Source organism: Anopheles coluzzii, chromosome 2 (assembly GCF_943734685.1).
Source record: "Anopheles coluzzii chromosome 2, AcolN3, whole genome shotgun sequence".
NCBI lineage: Eukaryota > Metazoa > Arthropoda > Insecta > Diptera > Culicidae > Anopheles > Anopheles coluzzii.
The window spans coordinates 101,901,039-101,922,125 of record NC_064670.1 but is presented as its reverse complement, the minus strand read 5'-3'; the positions used below and the strand labels follow the sequence as shown (position 1 = coordinate 101,922,125).

Sequence of the window (21,087 nt, the reverse complement as noted above, 5' to 3'; positions counted from 1 at the left end):
AAAGATAAAAATGCAAATGATCTAACGAGCGAACGTGCCCGGTGTAGTACCCGCGAGCAGATTCTATCCGTTGCTGGTACATAATTTATATTTTCAATTCCACCTACCCGGGGTAGAATGCGTATGTGGTTGACTGTGTGTGACTGTGTGGGAATGTGGTTTACCAAACGCAACCCTCCCCGAGTTTGCACTCCCATCGCGTCGAGCTGCCTCCCGTCATTCAACCCACCGTGACACTTACTGCCATTCAGCACATTTCCGCGTATGATGAAGTTTTGCCTGACTTCCGGTGCTGCTGCTTTGCTTTGCTAGCACGCTTTACAACGGCAATGTGTAAAACGAAACGGAAGTGTGTTCTCGGGCAGACTTCGGGCACGGCTCCTTGGCTTGCTTGCGCGGTGAGGCAGGGATTTCTTTTGGTTTTCTTTTTTCTTCTTGTCAAACTATCGCTTTTGAATGTTTTATATTTTACTTTTATTTACTTTTTTTTCGCACTACAGAGTTTTCTACCGGGGAGCTTGGGGAGTAAAACTCTCACCAAAACTATGAGCAAAACTTTGGTCGCCTCCTCAATGACGAGTCTTCGCACGCAATCAAGGGAACATTCGCTTCGGGGAGTTTTATTCAAGATATTCAATTCATATCTGCTTTTCATGTTGTGTAGGATTTTCCCAGGTGAAAGTTACTTGCACATTTTGAAGCTCATAGCACGGTTTACTGACAGAAATTTAAAACAATGTCAAATATAACCTAAGAGAGTTAAAAAATTCATAAAATGATAAAATTATTGTAAAAACTTCAGAAATGGATATTACTAAAAACAAAACAATATCATGCAAGCCATATGAAAAATGCATTTGTTGGATAAGTCTACCTCAATATATGAGCCAAACATACCCTTAGACAACATCGACAAAAATAACCCTGCACAGCATCGAAGGCAAGCATACCGGCCGTTTTCCGTCATGCTCACGAAAAGCCCTTTCCTCTCAATTATTTCATACATAGTATACTCTCTCAAACAAAAGCATAAATTTCCCCACTCACTCGCCGATGAGCGCTCAATTCACAGGGAAAAACATTCTCCCCTCACTCAAGCGCCACTCTCAGCTCACTCAGCCTAGTTCGCTCCGCTCAATTCGGTGCGCGGTTCTCACCATTAATTCCATGCCATCGCGTGCCTCGCTCTCGGCGCATGGATGCTGGGCGGCATCCTTCCCCTTTTTGGCAGCACTAGTTTTTAGCACAACACGACAGCCCGACACCATTTTCCACTGGACGGTCACAGGACCACTGCCCTACATGCAGTATCCGCTTCAGTATCTGCCGTAGACGTTTGCACAACGCAGGCACGCCGTCGCTCTACGCCCGCAAAAGGTCGGAGTTTCAACACCAAAAATTACGACAAACGAACGGCTTTTCTCGCCCTTCACCCATCCTCCCCTCGGGTTCCGGGTCCGGACGAGTCGATCACTCGGGTTCGCACGCTCGGCGTCCGAAAATCACGGCCGGGTCTGACGCGTAAAGTTCTCAAGGACAAATCCTTGATGGGTTTCCGTAGGCGTTTCGGTGTTTGTTTACAAGTAACATTAATGGCATCGTAGCTTACAATCACGCAGCTAGTGGAGCAGGAGGAAAAGGGAGGAGGTGGTGGAAGGAAGAAAAAACTGGTGGCAAAAAAAACAGTTAGAAAGCAGAAAGTAAGAGATAAGCAAACGGGAGACAGCGTAAGTGTAAGTGATATGCCGGGTTTTTTTTTTTTTGTGGTGTGACATACAAGCCAACCATGGAAGCAATGTCAACATACTGACGGGTGAAATATTGGTGGATGTTTGCACCTAGGGTTCCGGGTTTTCCTTCAATTAGTGGACGTAACGATTTGTAGCTGCAGCAATTTAAGGAGCAGTCCAAAGAAGTTGAGTGTAAAATACTCAATCCATTTACAAAGCTAGTAAGTAGCAAGCCACAATCAAGCTGAAAAGCTTTTTTGTTTTGTTTTAGTTTATTTATATTTATATACGTTAATTTAAACTGTCATCATTTGATGTCTTTTCTATGCTTAGGCATATAAACCATACCTTGAATATCTCCAAATATCCTTCCAGGAATGCATGGTTCTGTTATATCCTCAAAAAAGGACCGTTCTGTTAATAAAAAAAACTCTGCAAAACCTGGGCAAAAAAAAACACCTACAATGAATGCCATATTGAGCTAAAAATAAATCCCAAAACCGAGCCCAAATCAGTCAAATGATTTGCTCAAATGATGGGTTTTATTCTCCACCGTCCTAGCTAACCGTCCTGGGGACGCGTGGGCTCATTTAATTTGCCATGTAAAGCAACCGATCGAACCCCATTTTCTGAGCGCCACACACACACACACGCACACGCTCGACGGTGTGCCTCGCACCGGAAATATAATCCCAACCGCACCCGTCGAGTCCTTTCCGAGGGGTCAATGTTATTTATTTTTTTGTCCCCCTGCTCCCGGTGCGCCATTGACGGGAGGGGAAATTGGTACATGCAAATATTCGTATCTCGCCCGGACAATCTGCCGCGTCTGTAAGCGAGCGATCTAAAGCTAAAGCTTCTTTTTGTTACCCTTCCCAAGCCCAAGCCCTGTTGTTGCTGTCATGTTTTTGCCTCTCCAACTCTCCAACCCGGCCAGTGGGGTAGCTTTCATGTTTGAATGCATGTGAAATGTTACGACCCCGGCGTTTCATCTTCACTCACCCATTCCGTCTCCCATGCATCCCCGGGTAAATTGGGTCACACCGGTTTGGATTCCATTGACAAATGGGATGATCATGACCAGCGACGACGATGATGGTGTTGGTCGATCCCTTTCGTTTTTGGTGTCCTCCATGTGTGTGTGTGTGTGTGTGTGTGTGCAAAGGAAGGTGGTGAGGAGGAGGGAGTTAGTGTAGTGAACGAAAATAAATTGCTGTTACGTGAATCGATTAACCATAATATGGACTCATCGTCCCGTATAACCCTTTCCGTTGTCGAAGATCCGGCCCTGCTTATCGCTTTCTCCGCTCATTCTTTCTCTACCCATCCCCCATTCAATCGCTTTGAATGCACACACACACACACACACACACGGACATGGAAGGTTTATTATTCGCACCGTGTGCCTTGTGCCTATCACGATAAGGCCCCAGTAATAACTACCCACTGGGACTGGCGAGCAACAAAAGGTCTTTAATTTCGTACAGACTAATGTGAATTTATCATCGCACAGCAGACGACCTTCCGGTTCCGGCCCTGCTCCTCCGCCCTCGAAAGCGATTACTTGTTGGCATATTGTGACCGTTATCATGTTCCACAGACGGTTATTGTGTGTATGTGTTTGTTGGGCACTATCGATTACAACGGAAAGGTTAAGCAATAAGCGACTAATGCCTTAAAAAGAAGTGAAATAATTCAAATGGTTTCTTGAAATTCAACACCTATTAGATTCAAATAAGGAAATACTATTCAAAAACAGACTCTAACGCTTGATTGCTCTATTTAAAGGATTGTTTCATACCTCAACCCTCATCCATCTGCTCCCATCGATCGCTAAACGGTATTGTGCTTTCTATTGCGTATCGAAAACTAACCAGGAGAGCGAACGGAAATGGTGTGCTTTTTTGTTTTCACATTCATCCCACCCTCTGCCTTTTTTTCTGCCGTCAACACGTTTTCCACCGAGCGCAATAAATGCCCGCAAGTGTGGACAGCCACCTCATCGCAGTCAGCTTCTTGTCGGTCGGTGTCGGGCAGGGCTGCCGTGCTACGACCGGAACACTCACAAAAGACAGAGCTGTCAAAAAGTGCAAACCATCCTGGCTGGTTTTGGGTTTTTTTGTTTGTGTTTTGTTTGCACCGCTGTTCGATCGCCGAACAGTTTTTACTGTTGATACGTTTTTCACCCAACTGCCAGTCGAATGGCAGTTATCGATGGTGTTCGACGAGGGGTTTTTGCTGCCTCTTACATTCCATTCGCTCGCATCCTGAGACCTTCACATACAACGCACAGCGGCACTAACGTCACATGTGATCAGTTAGTTGGAGGAGGTTTTTTTGCGCTCTATTTTTTCCTCCTTTTCCGTTTAATCAGGATGCTTTGGCGAATGGTGCTTTTGCGAGCTTTTTTCGTTTGAAATTAGTTTGCCGTTTTTTTTGCATGGCAATTGCACAAGGGGAACGAAACTTCAGTTTTACTAATTCAAGCGAATTGCGAACGTAAAAAATGACTCTTTTTCGTGGAATAGTGAGATCTTCGTGTCTGGCATTCGAGTGATCAATCTATATGTTTGCATCAAATGAACGATGGGGTTTTTCCGTGATATGACAGATGTTTACCTCTACAGCTCCTGTTTCGCAATCGATATGCATTATAATTGATCTATTTGACATCCACACGTTCGACATTAAACTAAGATACGTCTAAATGATATCTGGAATGTGGTTACCTTTCCAATGGAGTGCTCTACACACTTCCTGGAAATACTCTTTGATTCTAACAAAAATGTTTACTCTCGAACATTTTCATACACCTGAGGGTGCGAGATGAGGGTTGCAATCGATCAAAGAGGACGATTCAAAGAATTGATTGTGGGTTTAGAGCTCTAATATCAGTTCCATTTCAGTTTGAATGTCTATTTGATTATCGTTTTTTTTTTTTATAGAACAGCGAAGAGGATATAAATATTTTGATTATTTTAAAAGCCATCAACAACTTTATGAAAAAAGGAAAATAATTACACTTAATGTGTACATTTCGATACTTTTAGAAAAAAATGATTTTGTATACAAAAAGATTCAGGAATATCAATGGTTCTCTGCCTCAAAAGAGTTCCAGAGTTAGTAGCTAAGACCAATGGTTGAGCGCAAAAGGATAGAAGCGTCTCTGCCTCGACGACACACGAAAGCTTCCAATAAATACCATCACCATTGCCAGTAAGCTGCTGAATCCCGCCACCAATCCTATTGAATCCGCCTTTAATGAAGCGAAACATGTAGCTGCACAGGAAACGATTGTAACAAGCAACCCAGAACTAACACACAAACACAATCAGATCCCTGCGCAGGAAGCGATGTGTCCAATAAATTTCAGTTTCGTTTTCCTTTTTGCGCTTTCCAGCAAGCTTTCCCGCAGCAACAACAAAAAACAAACCTCACCCCCTCGTGCTAATGCCCCCACACACTTCTTTGCACAACCAATACACACACACGTACACAGCGAGCATCTGACGACAGGGCGGATATTTGATTAAACTCAACAGCTTGATGTGATTAAAAAGCGTAGTGCCTGGTATCCTAGCCATGGAAGCCCCGAGCACCGAACCCATCGACGCCATCGCCAACGGAAACAGGATGTGGTGGTGTGGCGGTGTGGCGTTAAACTTAAGAAACCACCGGCTTTGACTTCCTTTCGCCGTAGCGCCGAATGTTGAGAATGTCGAATTGATTGTTTATAATTAATTTTCAACTCTGTGCCCCGGAGTTGCGAGTGGGAGAAAAGCGATGGCGGAGGTACGGCGTCACTGCTTGCGGGGTAATTTACACACTTTTACTAATCGTGTGATCGATGCGGCTCCGGCCGAGACTAATGTTACCGTTTTAAATTATACGATGTTGTGGTGGGGGGGGGGGGGGGTTTGTGCTAAAAATGGGAAATGCTGTCATTATTGCGGTGTGTCGTGGAAACGTGTTGCCCCGGGGGAACAAATGTATCAGATTTGTATAGATAAGTGATTAGAGGAAAACAAGTTTGTTCGGGATGCCAAATGGAACGCTCTATCAGATTTGGGTTTGAATTGAAGTTTAGAATGAATGATAAAGCATCTGCAGTGAACTAACAAACACACAACCCAACTAGATGTCCCTATCTCTGCGGCCATTTTTCATGCCTCGTATACAATACAGATAACCAAAGGGAGGATGTATCTCCGATGGGAGGATTCTAATTGAATGACTTTCTAGCTTTGAAGCTACCATTTGTCGAAGTAAGTGGCATCCATTTATCTTTTAATTAAATCATTTCAATCGCAGCCATATGCAGTACATGAGAGCGATTGTCCTGCAAGCAGTGCAAGGGTTAGTAGCATTATGCTTTTATAGTACAAATGTGAACTTCACTAATAAAAAGCTTCTCAAAACGTACTGCAAAACACTCATCGTAACGTTCTTGTACGAATGCTTCTCAGTTCAAATTAGCAATAACATATTTCTCTAAAATAGCAAAAACCCTTACTACTTCCTTACTATCTGAAACATTGTTTTTGTAGCAAAATAATTGTACTTCATGTATGCACTCCACTTCTCCAAGCATCTCACTTAAGGAAAAGTAACAATAAAAAAAACCGGACCAGCAATATCTCCAACTTGCCCTATCAAATCCCTAGACTGTTTTTCGTCTACACAAACGTTTTTTTATCGTTCCGTACAAGAATTCCGATACGGAACACTTTTGGGGAGACAGCAATAAACAGTGCTTATTTACATCTACACCCTAACCCATGGTCATGTCCATCCCTGCCCCACTTTACGGCTCTGTGACACACTGTTTAACTTTTTCATCGAGCACGACCTCGAGTGGTGCCTCGGAATGTGCCCTGCAGTTGCCAGCAAAAAAGCAAAAAGGGATACAAGCGAACAACCAGCAGCCAGGCGGATGTTTTTGGTTTTTGCTAAGCCGAGCAACGGTGTCACTAACAAATGGTGGTCCATTCCCCCCGGGGAGATACTATTTTCGATGTTGACTGTTGAGGAATTGATTGAGGGAGAAAGATAGTTAGCAATGCGAAAACATCTCACAAATGGATGGGTGTTATTTGGGATGGAGAAAGGGTAACATTTATTGCTTTAGTGCAGTAATAAAGATCAAAAAGCTTGTGCCAAATGGTGTCAACTGTAAGTAGTGCTAACGAAAGACACTTGAACTTTCAAACACAATTTTCAAAAGAGAAAGCTTGAAATAGTTGTTAATAGCTATCAAAGGCAGTAATTTTAAATAGTTTCAAGTGTTTTTACTCTTTCTATCATCGCACCTTCACTATATTATGAATCAGTTTCCTGTACAACGATCACTCAAAGGCTATAAATTGAGCGTAAATGCAATTCATGTTGCAATCGTCAACAGCTTTCACACTTCCGTTCTGTAACGCTCTGGGAGATATAACCCCACGTACACTTGACTATCACTATCATGAAGGCCAGCTTTTTGGCTCCATTTACTCCACTGCTTCGTCCAGCTGCTGGTCATCCAGTGAATTTAAAAAAAACCCGGTGCTTAAAAGTTGAAAAACTGCCGAAATTCCCATCCCCGAGCACGCTCTCGAGCAATTACTTCAGCGAAATACTTCATTGAAAAGCGCAGAGCGAAACATGATATTTATCCGGTAAGCGGAAGTTTTTTTCAGGTCCACAATACCTCACGTTTGAAAGGATGAAAGGATGCTCGATCACAAGAATATTTTGGAAATGTTTTCAGCCATGGGAAGGGGTCATGGTTGTGCGAAAAAAAGTTTGTTTTACAATAAATATTTTATTTTTTCGTGCGTTGCAAAGTTTTGAGTAGAGCTGATGGCACTTGTGCTGCAAGTGAGATATGCATTGAAATTCATGAAAATAGTGGCTGATCTCTTACGTTTATGTTCTTTTTTGTTGTGGCTTTTTTTGATCATGATCATAGCGAAATCATACAGCATACGATGTCTATAGCAAAATTCGTTTATGTTAGAATACCCTACGGTAAAAAATTTGTTCATTTTTCCCACGATAACATAGTACTTTTTACGCAAAATCGGTGCAAAATTTTGCATACGTGCCGTGCGAAAAATTCCCACCTGCAAATAACGAATGCAGCCCTTAGCTACCAACCAAATCCAGGCCATAGTTACGCCAGTGACAGGCATCATAAACGTTCCAACCAAATTCCATACCTCACGGTTACATCACAACCACCTCCAAAAAACAAAGGGTAAAACCAAACGAGAAAGAAAAAGCAACGCCAACAAGCGTCACGTCCGTTCACGCCCTGTCTCAATACGCATAATCCTGTCCGTGAGCGATGTCGTGTGCGCGAATGTTCGACCTCCAAAACGATGTCCTATCGCCCCCGCCATCAACCCGGCCCGATTGCCCTGGTTGCAAGCCAAAAATTTCCATTTAAGCGATTTTTATCACGCCCCAGTGACAAACATCAATCAATTTTGATCAAGCTTAACACCGATAAACGGCCTGATCGCACGTCACCAAGCCATAAACAAAAAAAAAAAAGGTTATGTCTCAGGGTGTCACAGAGCGTCCGTTTTTTTGTTTCGCACAGGGGGATTTTTTGTGTGTGTTATTGTCATACCGTGCGATTTTCTTGCCGCGTAGAACATGCGCATCATTTCATTATGCCTTTCTCTTCGCAATATTTGTTTTTTCCTGGAATGCAAAAGTTGTTCCCATTTTTTTTTTGTTTTGGTTTTTGTGTGTGTGTATCCATCGATCCTTGACAATATTGTGAAAGGTTTGGCATTTCGCTTTCGACGTTCGCTGCTCTAAAGAGAAGCAAACAGAGAGCAGATACAAAAGAAGATGGTCTTTCCGGCATTTGCTTTTCTCACTGCAACCGAAACCAGAAAAGGATGCTGACACGTAATGCCTACCGTCCTTCCCCTAACGATCGAATAAATCGCAGTCAATCGTAGCCTCGCGCGTCTCGTGTGTCTCGGGTGTTTCCTTAGCGGGGAGCGTTTTGTCACGGGGAGCAACCGATTTGCGATTGACATCGCCCAGGAATGTTGGCACGCCACGCCACGCTAATGGAGGCCAAGCGCTAACGGAACGGCATGCCCGAAACGAAATACCAAACCGATGGTGCTGAGCAGAAGAGGCAAAGGCGTAAGGTTGTCCCCGTTAGCTGACATTCAAGCATGTCCGGTGGAACACATACGAACAGGCCGATCGTTGCAACATTGTTTTGTTTCATGAAAAAGCGTGTACAAAAACAGGCACATTCACTGCAGCATTCTTACATGCTTAGAGAATCGCTTAGCGAACGGGCGTGCAACCTTGGTGGTGGTGAGCCAGACAGGATGACACGGTTTTCGACCATACCATCATTTTCATTCATTTTGTTGTCCTTAGTCTCAAAGGAAATAGAAAGGACGGCGTAAGGAAATGTCGTTCGATCAAACATCAATCAAACGATCCAATATCGCATAAAATGACAGTGAGTTGGACAACCCATGTCTTTAATGTGGCTTTCTGACTGACAAGCTTTTCTCAATACTTTTTCTTTGTATGGCAGCCCCTCTTTAAACCTTTCGCAGCTAGAGCGATATTTACCTACATAGTTCCCCATCTGTAGCTGCATATTTTCCATCATTAATCATTCAACAACTTGCGGGCACACTTGTTGGTCAAATTATTATCATACCTCTTTATCGCACCTACACAAACACAGCGTTCCCGATCGTTCTGTCTACATGGAAAAAGCTATTTGTCTCCGGTTCAGTGATTTCCTTTTCCGTACCACAGGTGCACCACCAACGCTCGTTAAACAATGGCTAAACCCTCGTGTGTAACTAATTAAATCTCATCAATCTTCATTTCATGATTTGCTAAGCTTATTTCGCAGCTCTTTCTCTCCTTCTCGTTCCCACCTGGCACATACAAGGTAGCTTTCCCTTAGCTTTGTGGTTCTCGCAAAGCTCACAAGATATCCTGTGAGCTGTGGAGTTAGAGTTTTGTTGTTGAAATCTAGCTGCAAATCGAATTACACTAAAGGTGTACTAGACCGAATGTTACAAAAAACACGCCCTGACACTGATCCATTGCGAGAAGCATGGAGGTGATTTCTGTTTATGTTGAAGCCCTCTAGGAAAGACAGCTTGCTAATCGACGTAATCGAATGTCCTTGGTACAACTCGAGAATAGACAGACCGAAGAGAAATCTCCCCGAGTGTGAGTTGCATCCTCACGATAAACTCGATGACTCTCAATTTGAACATGGTTTTCGCTATTCTATAACACTGACCTCAGTCAGTCAGACTGAGATGAATGTTTTAATTGTATTGCTTCTGGAAAGTTGGGTCATCCAATTCAAATATGATCAAACATAATCGTTTACTATTGAATGTATCAATGCTTGCCAAAGGTCCTTTAATAACCGGAAAATGCCCGAGATAATTCAAATTGTTGTTACCTGTAAATCCATTTAATCCATTTAATTTAAATCTCTTTTGCTTTGCTTCCCACTTTCCCTAATTGGTACTTAACATCAATTACAAAGGGAAGTAATTCCAATTTCTCGCAACGACATCATAATCGGATGCAATCGTTGGTATTGTAATCGAACTTCCTGGAATACAAAATCAAACACACATTACTGACGCAAATCAAACACTACGAGTTAAAGCTAATAATTTAAATCGTAAAAATTAAACAAACATTTCTGTCCACCAACCTGTTTATCCTTACTAAAACAGCTTTTCGATTTTTATCGTGCTAAATTAATGCTCTTCTCCACCAAACCACTCTATACTAAATCCCCTTTAGCACTTCATTTCAACTATAACAATAATAGTTATGCAAATTCCACCCCAAATGCTTCCGCCGGTTCGTTTACACCTCGGTTCGCAATAAAAAGCCCTACATCACACTAATTCCAAACCAAACGCTGCCGCTCAGCTCGTGCACACATTTCTCCTCGTGTCTGCAACCGTTCTCCGGCTGTAATCAGAACGCCAACCGACACTACCGAGCATGGGATGGCAATGGTAAAATGGTTTAAACCGGGGTTTTCCTTCCCTTTTGCCTTTATGGGCCAGCTCTTGTTAAATTACCTCCACAGCAAGATTACCCAAAACTCACGGCAATTATCTTGCGCGGAGGTCAACGAGCAGACTGCAGAAGAGTGAGGCGTCTGGAAAGTAATCGGAACGGGTCAAAGAGCGTTGCTCATTAATGCATAATTTAGTGCATAATATGCAAACCGAGGGTACCAAGGTTAATGCTTGTTGACACGTTTGGTTGTGTGAAAATTATTGAAATTTCATTAAACTTTTGTGCAGGGGATGTCCTTATTTTTTAAAAACAATTCATGTCGCGTCTTAAGCTTACTTTAAAAAATAATTAAAACCACTTTTTACTACTGCTTGGCATGCTGTTAACCGATAAAAGGGTTGTGAAAAAGGATTTTTTCTTCAAATTATTGTCCTTCCACTCGCTGTTACAAGCCGTAGTTAAAGCTCATAAATACAGAATGTTGCTTTATTCTTGTTTCTCCCACTTAAAGCATCACCCTTGCCCGAGCTGCTTCGATGCGATGCGGTGATTGTTGCGAGAGAACCTTCCGTCGTCTGTTTTTGTATTTCGATCAGCACCGTTTGTAAAGCCCCAACCGTCGTCGTTGTCGTCACGTGATACCCTACGGGTAAACTTTAACTGGGTCATCCGTGGCAGAGTCGGTAAACAATTCGTGCGTTGTGTTGAATTTTAATAGCACCACTTGAACGTTAAGCAAATTGATCGATTTTTCGAGAAACTTTTGTCCGGAAAGTTGCTACCAATAGGGTGCAGGGTGGTTTGGTGGCAATGGATCAAAGGCGGTAGAAAGGATGTGCTTCGCATATTTGGATCATCATCAATTATCCACCGAATGTTAGAAGTCTTATCAATAAAGCATTGAAGTTGCAGCTGGTAAAAAGTGGCTCATCAACCATCCGAGCAGAGTAGAGATAATAATCAATAGATGTACAGCTACCATCAAAAGACACACAACGGATGCTTTGTTTGATATATCGCTATTTTTCATTTATCATTATATTGAAATCGGTACCAAGTTTATTCTGCCCGTTCCCTTGCTCAACACGATGACTGCTACTTAGACCCTTTTGCTTACTTTATTGATTTCCTGTCTCGGTGGGAAAACAAATCCCTATATCAACCGCTGCCGCGGTGGACCTTTTGGCCTTTGGCAGCGCCTACGCGAAAGGTTAAATGGCTTCCTTCAAACCATGCAACCCCCATGCACGGCAACCTGTTAGCAATCTTGACCACGGTACAAGCAACATCGTGGCTCGTCACGCAAATATCCTTCCTTTTTCGCCGGTTCGTTAGTCACGCAAACGCGAACGCCTTTTTTAATGAAACGATCGCTACAACCATCATCCGAACACTCTCTCCGTTTGGGTTGGGTTTGGAGGATAGGCCGGAAATTGTTTTCGTTGCGATCGAGCTGGATGAATCAACCGATTTCCGGGGAAAGAGCAAGACTCGACCGGTGGCAACTGGTGGCTGTCGGTTTGAAGTAATTGATTTTTTTTTCGTTTTGATGTAGAATGTTCTCGCGATTGTTGGCCAGCAAGCCAACACATTTCATTGTTTCCGTTCATGTGCGCAAAGACAGGAAGCAGGAAATCACAACACAGCTCGACTACGTCGGTCGCTGTGAAGCTAAAAGGTGTTTAGCGTAATTTGTAATAACTGCTCATGCATTGCAGCTCGATGATGAGTGAAATTAGTTTCCACCATCAATCAGCAGGAGGTTGGCCGGATCTGCCGGATGGTGCAGAAAAGATTCTATTGCTTCCTGGGCTGATAAGGGATGGGAAAAGGCTATGTCAAAATGGTTGCCATTCTTTCCGATTTTAGGATTTCGCGAGATTTAGATCGTTAAAGTAGTGCCGTTTCCAATATACTAAGGAATATAAACTGAAAATGAATACTTAATTTAAAAAAGGATATCAATTTTGTTCAGAATTCCAGCCTTTTCTCATCCATAGAAAAGCGTGACATGCAAAAAGTCAGCAAGAAAACCATTTAGTTCATTTATTGGAGCTTTAATTTATTTTCTTCTAATTCTTCCCTTTTTCCGGCCAATGCCACTCACATTCACCGTCGATGCAAATGTTTAGTCAGCAGGCAAATGCACGGTGTTGTTTTTAATTTTCTCCAAGCTTCTCTCCTGATGTGTCATGTATAATCGTTGTTAAAAAGTAGCTCAAACCCAAACAAACAATAGTTGCATGAATTGAAAATGAAGTAGACCAAAAAAAGGAGCAAAAACAACAACATTCATTTACGTACAGTCGAACATATTGAATGCCTAATGAACCCGGAATGCTGCACATGAAACCTCGCACAAGGCTGAATTTAAATTTAGGTCACTTGCTTTGCATTAATTTGGATTCGAAGTGAAATCAATTAAGGTAGAGAGCAATTTATTCGGCAGGCTTTCTTTCCCGATGCAGCAAAACATACAGGAGCAGTACATTCGACTCGTACATTGAATACAGATTCGTTAGAAATAGTGACACATTTAAATATTTCATTACCGATATGCTCCGTACATGCAAACTAATGGGTAATGAAAAATACGAATTTAATAAACGCAAACAATGTACAATCCCCTTGGCAAAGGAGCTTCATACAAGACATTTACTCACGCCACATGGACGGAACGTACTTTCCCGTACGTGAATGCTTCATTATTGCGAACTGGAATGGCTCCTTCAGGACTTTAGGCGAATGGGGCAATAAAGTTCTCCAGAGAACTTCTCGGAAGGGAAGGCATCTCCCCACAACATTGCCTACCGATCGTTGCTAGTGCCTACAGAACATTGCCTCTATAAGGCTAGTGCTAGCGAGATAATCAAACGGGCAAATTACTTTCTCGGGGGAAAAAAATCGATTCAACCGTTCGAAATAGGGTGCGATGATGAAACCCCGGGGTCATATAATATTGTTTCTTCGGTACGTTATTTGGTGCAAAGTATACTCATACGCACGCCGATGGGTCTACCAGCAGCAGACGCCCGTCTTACGGGATATTTCTCGGGGTGCGAGGTTCCAGGAACGCACTAGCTAATAATGGAATTACTTTCTTGAGCCTCAGTCGATTCATAAGAGGGTAACATTGTGTACCTAAATAATACCAGAGCCTTGCTAAGAGCCCATTTTGTTTGCTTTAATGTAACGCGTACAAGTCCATTTAACCGCAAATATTACAGTAATAATTCAATATTCCTTACCTTAAAGCACCTGAGCCCTTTAGTACAGAAAACTTTATTAACTCACAGACAGTTTCGGTTTCACAGTCAATAAAGTTGCTCGGGCCTGAGTTTCTTTTTGTTTGTGCTGCCGTACTTTTTAACACCATATTTCATGCACTCATCGTTCACGGGGCGATAGTAGTATCGTCTGCTAACTTTGATCCATCCTTTACTGCCACACCATGAAGTAAATTGATCAAAGTCTGCACGAACACTGCATCAGAATCTCGCTCATCCTTGCCTGTCTGTGTCTTCTCTTCCCCCAGATTCACACCATCATCATTTCACGCGAAGCCGTTTCGCCAGATTCTTCTTCCGCAGACGCTACGTACAGCAAACACCTTCCTGATGCCGCACGACTCTCCACTATCAGCCATGCGGCTGCAGGCAAGCAGACTATCATCCGACCTTCATCGATACATTGCGCCGCAACGGATCGGATCATCCACGTGTACGACTTGCTCGATGACGGTAAGCTGGGATGAGGTGGAGGATTTTTTTTGTTGTTGCCAGCTCACATTTTGCAGAGCATTCTACCAACACAGCCGGGTGCGCTCAGAATAGTGCGGGGGGTAATATTTGCGTCGTGCTAAGTCTTGTGCAAAATTTCATCAAACAGCATGCGGATGCGGCTTATGAAATACTTGGGGGAATGGAATTTATTTGATTAACAATTTTGTTCGAAACTGCCTGCAGTGTGCTGTGCCGATTGGTACGGGATGATGAAATCAAGCTTTTTCTTGAAGCTGGTATCAATTGCGTTTAATGCGTTAGATAACTTCAGCAGTCTTTAATTAAGCTTTATTTTATTTGAATCATTTTTCTACGACTCAAATACTCTATGTTCCATGATATTAAACAAGGTTTAGTTTGAAATGTAGCTTCATTCGCCTTTCTATTGACTCTAAATAACCGGGACGTTGCACGTAGCACACTGTTTACCACTTGTTAGCACGCAAAAGGCATAGCTACATGATTTCCTGCACCTCAGCACTCAACTCAAGCTTAGCCGAGCCTCACACGATGCATCCTTTCAAGTGTGTGCCCGTTCACGTCCCTGTTGACGAGGCTGAAGTGCACCGGCTGAAAGCGGAAAAGGCTCTCCTTTGCCTACTTTTGCCTGCTCGTGTCCTTAGAGAGTTTGTTTCCGCGTGTTCCCTACACTCTACAGGACAGTCATCGAGTTGCGCTTTCTTTCGCGCTGAAAAGCCGCGGCCAAGCTGCTAGCTGCTTATGCCGAGTATGAGTGGCTGCTGCTTGGCTTGGGATGCCGATAAAGAGCACAACTAGCGCTCTGTCACTAGAACTGACTGACGGCACGAGTACGGCTACTTGATACCGTGTACACTTTTGTGCACTGTATAATTGAAACAATGTGATGGAGTGGTTTGTTTGTGTGCAGAGTGCAACTCGTTGAAGCTATTTCTAGCACAACAACATATCTTTCAGTTTGTATGGAAAAATAGTTTTTTTTCTGGTTTGAGTATGGTAATTAAACATAAAAGACTGATTTGCTACCACGAAACCACTAACTTGACAGATATGATTCTTCCCAGCAAAACATACAAAATAAAACCGAGCCACATTTCCAACCATTCCTAAGCCTAAGCCTTGCTTTTTCTTTTCCCTGTCAGCCGAGAGAGCAATTCGTGCCAGCAAGCGCACTCAAGTTGCAGCTGCAACTACTCAAATTAGCGTACGCTCCATGAGCACGTTTGCTCATTTGTATTTCCGTCCGCCCTGTCCCGCGTGGCAGAAATTCATTGAGGGATTATATTATTCTCCCCCCCCCCCCCTCCCCCCTTTCGATGCCACATGCAACATGCACTCATGTGCAGCAGTGCACCACAGACACGAGGCAGACGCCAGGCCGAGTAGGCGCATGCGGTGAACTTTGTGTGGCAAACCGCAGAAAGAAAGTTCCACTCATTGCCGCGGCCCCCATGGGCAAAGAAACGAAGCCTGAAACAGGATATCTGTGCTTACCGAACCGCATTAGAACCCGCAAAACTACATAATGAAACGGGGCGGGCAAGTTGGGTGGACAACGGGGGGGGCAAATAAACATGGCTTCCGGGCTGGGCGAGTCTGGGAAACGGCGACACATACACCGGGGAGAGCAATGAGAAGTTGCAACAAACAAGGTTTAGAGTTGCAGCAACAGGAAAAGCTGGGGAGGTCGTACGAAGGATATATATCGCCACCGAAGCCTTTGCCCTTGCAAAAGCCTTAAAGCTGGTTTTTATTTTCCAGTTTTGTTTGTTTGCTGTTGCTGCTGCTGCCACTACCGTTGCACTGGCTGGGTGGAGAACGATAATGAAAAGCTAATGACATGAGGCTGTGCATAAGAGCAGAAAGCTGCAGCAGCAGGAAGCAGGAACATTCTGGCCGGATGTAGACATTATACTGCCGCACAGGAAACCACACTTGGGATTGAAATCTCCTGCCGGCGTCACCGGTTTGGCTGTGAGTGCCACTGCTACTGCAGCGGCAATGTTATTTAATTTTTGCCATACACTTTCCAGCAACACACACACACACTCCCACTTCTATCGATAGGCGGACAATGGCATAAAGAAACAGCGTCCCTTGCCTTACTTCCCAGAATACTAATTGCATGTTCAAGTTTAACTGCAACTGCATATGTCCTTCCGAAACGCCCTGCCTCCGGGGATGCTCGAAACATACGGCAAAAGATCCTCCAGCAGTTGTTTTGACATCTCAAAAGCACAGCAAGAAAGCATTGGGCCTCCGCCTTGAACTTTGTTCCCAGCACACGAACACACAGCTCACCAGCAAAACAACGGCCACAATGTTGCGCAAGGCACTTCATAACTTTTCTCGCACAACAAAAACCGTCCCGACCGTTTGGGTCACTCTGTGTGTTTGTGTTGTTTTTGTTCGGCAGCAACCAACTAGAAATCGGAAACAATTTCAAGCTAAATTTCATTCCCTCTGTTTTATTCTCTCGCTCTTTTCCGAATCCTCCACTCCAGCAGTAGCAGTCCACAACGGAGCTCCCACACAATCTGATCAAAGAACGCAATAATTGTTTCATCATTTCATTGCACAAATTTAACCACTTTTCGATCGTTCGGTCGTAAAACAAACCGGCCAGTGGAGTGGCTGTGTGTGTGTGTCGGTGTGTGTGCCACGGTCTGGCCGCAGAAGTTGTGCCGCCGGCTCTCGAGCAGCAATTATGTTGCGCTTCACTTTGCCGACTAATGGTGTGCTGTTTTATGTTGCTGATTTCTTGCAAGATTTGTTCGATTCGCTTCCACCGTTGTATTGATGCACTCACGGGGAGCAGCGGGCGACTGATTTTAGAGTCCATTTATTTCGCTTTTCCCCCCCTCCTCTTCCAGTGCAACCCTTGGACAGGGAGGGGAGAAGTCATCGACAATTGATGAGACTTTAAAACGTCAAACTCGATCATATAATAAATTGTTATTGCATTTTAAGAGAGCTTTCAATGAACTTATTCTTCAACGTTAGGATCTAATTGAGCGCAGACAAATGGCAAGGGTGAGTTATTGATTTAAGAGTCCTCGGCTTTTTAGTGTTGTGCATTGTTGTTGCTGCTCGGGAAGCTCTGGAAGCAATTTCATTTGTAAAGAAGTTTCAAGCCCGTCCGTTGAGAGCACACTTCATCAGGTCCCAATTGTGTGGCATTCTTGTTTCGGAAACCGAGCCGGCAATTATTATCCTCGGAAACGTATTTCAGCGCTAAAGCACGAACCCTCCAGCAGCACCGTTTAACTGTGGCCAAAACAGAGAAGGCCATCGTACCGTGTTGGTGGATCGTATTTAGACTGCTGATCCAATGCTCCTTTCATCCAGCCGGGCTGTGACTGCTGCGTGTTCGCACTCCAGAACGGAAAGAAAGCACGACACCGGTCCAAGAACAAAGGGCAAGCGCATTAAGCACATCCTTCGGGTTGCGCTTCCCCGGTTTGTGCGGGAGTTTTGACGCGCGTCTCTAAGCAGCATGGCCGCAGCAACCCATCTGCAAAGCTGACCGAAAGCAACCCCCGTGGAACACTTCAATGGCGAACGCGTTACTCCCTGCTTTCCTTTTGGGTCCAGTTTCCAGTGTCCTCTCTCTCTCTCTATCTCTCTTTGATTGTGTGTTTGTATGCCACTTCGTCAATGCAGCAAGGCTCACGCTCATTCTCACATGCGTGTCAAAGGCCAGCACCTAACACACAACAGTCCTGGGAGGAAATGGAATTAGCAGACGGATGGGTCCGTAGGACATGGGACATGCGACAGCACACGCAGCAGCTTGCTGCTTGCATTCATCTTCGTCAGCAACCAAACGTGATGCTGAAGCACGATGAATACCGTACGCCACACGCTGAATGATGCCGCACAAACTGTGTGTCCGCTTTCAAGACACCGTGTGCCATCCGTGTTGCCGCCTTGCCATCCTGTTCTTTTTTTACTTGTTTCTCGTTTCTTTGTGATGACGTGATGCGGACAGAATGAAGGATGCCTTTTGAGAGGTTCAGTGCCCCCGCCTACATTGAGCGGAACCTTTTCGACGGTGGGTGACATTTGCACCAAGCTGTGTAAAAAGGAACCCCTCATCGTGATGTCATTTGAGGCGCACACTTAAAGGGCGAGGAGCTGGGTCGTGATTAACACTTAGCTGAAACAATATAAACTGCACACGGCACATGGTAGGAGCAGACGCTGGCAAGTTGTTGAATGTGAATGGTAGTTGGGTTTGGATGCAGCAGTAGCAGCTCAAAGCATCAGCTCACCCGCATTAAGCTCAATAGAAGTAGGAGGCGCTGGGTGGAATGAGTTCAGCTGTAATGAAGCACATGCAAAGCAATTCCATCTACTTCAGTTCATACCCCATAAAGACACACTACTAATGTACACTTTATATGTCTGCGGATTGGAAGCTATAATGCAAAGAGCATCAGCAAAGATTAAGACTACAAACTACGCTCCAAAAAACAACAGCAACTTGAAAACCCTTCCAAAAATATCAACTTTATGATAAATTGCTCAACCTTCCGGCAGTATTGGAAAGGAGCAGGGATATGCTCAGATTGAAATGTTAAGACACTGGCGTGTGCGTGCGTGCTAGCCCTATCTCTTTAACACCAGTTGCCATTTGGAAGCAGCCCGTTTTCTGCCCGACGAACTCCAGCAACTCCCATTTCTCTACCCCAAAATGGCCATCATGCTCAAATATTTATCGTAGTTTTATGTTAAACATATCGGCGAGAATGATTTATGTAGGCATCATTTGCTCCCGAGCAGTAAGCTATCAACTCGTATGTTTACATATTCACAAGAGAAGGAGCGGGTATCTTCTGTGTGTGTTTTTTTTGGGGGCATCACAGTTCCTAAAAGCATCCCCGGAAAGCTAACCCAGTATTAACGAACCACACGAGCTCGAGGGGAGAAAACTTAAGAGCTACCGAATCTCTTACATTTCTAGTTGTGTGTGTGTGGGGCTGGGCTGTAGTAATAAAAGCTTCTCCCTATGCTTTATGGCAGAGTGTTTGATGATAGGGTTATCTTTCTACGAATATTGAGCCGGCTCCTGAGTGTGTAGTAAGGGAGAAGTCGATTTAAAGCGAAGGAAACTCACACAATGGAAGCAGGGAGTACTTTGGGAGTGCTGGAAGGGCTAGGGATAGGATGACTCTTTTCACAAGTCGTATAGAAATGCATGTGGGTTACTGGCAAAAGATAGGAGAAAATAATAATGCATACGATGGTCCGACGGGAATAGAATTATTGCAAATGAAACACCAGCATAATCTTACTTCCTTTATAGCTCATCATTCCCAGGAAATTACAGTGACGCTTCTTCTCTGAAAAGGACTTCATCGAAAGTGTCATTGGCTAATATTTGCACTGTCTTTAGATGTGTAATATTAAGCTTTAAGTTTCCAGTCCTGCTCGGCACAAATTTAAGCAACCAACCGCCAACGTATTTCAGTGGAAGCTTTTCTCTTCCTTCGTGACTTCCAAAGTCCATTTGTACCAACCAGCTAACACTCAGCTCAGAAGTTCAAACAGTAGCGAATGATTACATGCAAGCGATGGGACTGTGTGTGTAATGTTTCCCTTTTGCTTTAAATTTACTGCAAAACCGCATCCGATCAGCACCGACACCACCGGGTAGAGCAAAGCCATCGCCTTAAGATACAGCAACAGCAACACGGTACCGAAACTTTCCCCATTACCGGTCCCCGTTCTGGGCTTTCATCGGGATCTCTGTATGTGTGTCTGCAAGATCAAAAACAATCCTAACCACATAACAAAAAAAACCTCAAAGCCGCTCGAGCAAGCAACCGCAACCGTCCTGCTCATGTATAGCATGTGGGACAATAGGGTTGTGTCAGTGCAGACAGTTCAAGGGTATGCAACAGTTTCGAAGGTTTCGAAGCCTTACTAGCATTGAAAGAGAAAAAACAACTACACAATCTTGATCCAAATTACGTGTCAATGATTGTGGACAAAAGCTTTATGCTTTAATACTTCTACAGTAAATGTCAGCAACTTTTAAGCCATATTTATTGTTGGGCTATATGGTATCATTTGAACTATGACAAGAAAGAGGGGATAAAAAATCCACATTATGGCATGTACAACATGTAGCTTGAAGCATAAAAGTATGGATTTTCTTTACAGCAACAGTTCCATCATAAAGCTACAAACTGGTGCATTTAATTACCTTTTCGCAGAATTCGTACACACACGACCATAATAATTAATTGTGACCTAGCATTAAATTCTTCGAAATGCTGACAACAATCCAGAAAATCAAAGTAACGCTTCCGCAAACGAGCCACATGGACACCGCAAAGGGGTAGACAAAAAGTCAACAGTACACTGCATAACTTTGGCCCACAAAGTCCCAGTTGCAATTGTTATTACGCATGAAGCAATAAGGGGAAAAATGCAAACATGCACCGTGGACAGCTACAACCAGGGCGACAACGTGGGTAAACATTAAATAGACTGTTGAGTGAAATAAGCTCTCCATTACAATGAAGGTTGAAATTCATCAGAACTACGTG

At 43.8% G+C, this 21,087-nt stretch overlaps 1 protein-coding gene across 1 annotated transcript in view; it reads left to right on the top strand.

Moving 5' to 3' along the window:
• Positions 1-13,437: 13,437 nt before the first annotated feature.
• LOC125908421 (uncharacterized) overlaps positions 13,438-21,087 on the top strand; it is a 29,216-nt gene continuing 21,566 nt past the window's right edge. Inside the window, exons 1-2 of the mRNA XM_049611170.1 lie at positions 13,438-13,458; positions 14,305-14,509. Of these exons, the coding sequence (XP_049467127.1) occupies positions 13,438-13,458; positions 14,305-14,509 (226 nt within the window). The remainder of the gene's footprint in view (positions 13,459-14,304; positions 14,510-21,087) is intronic.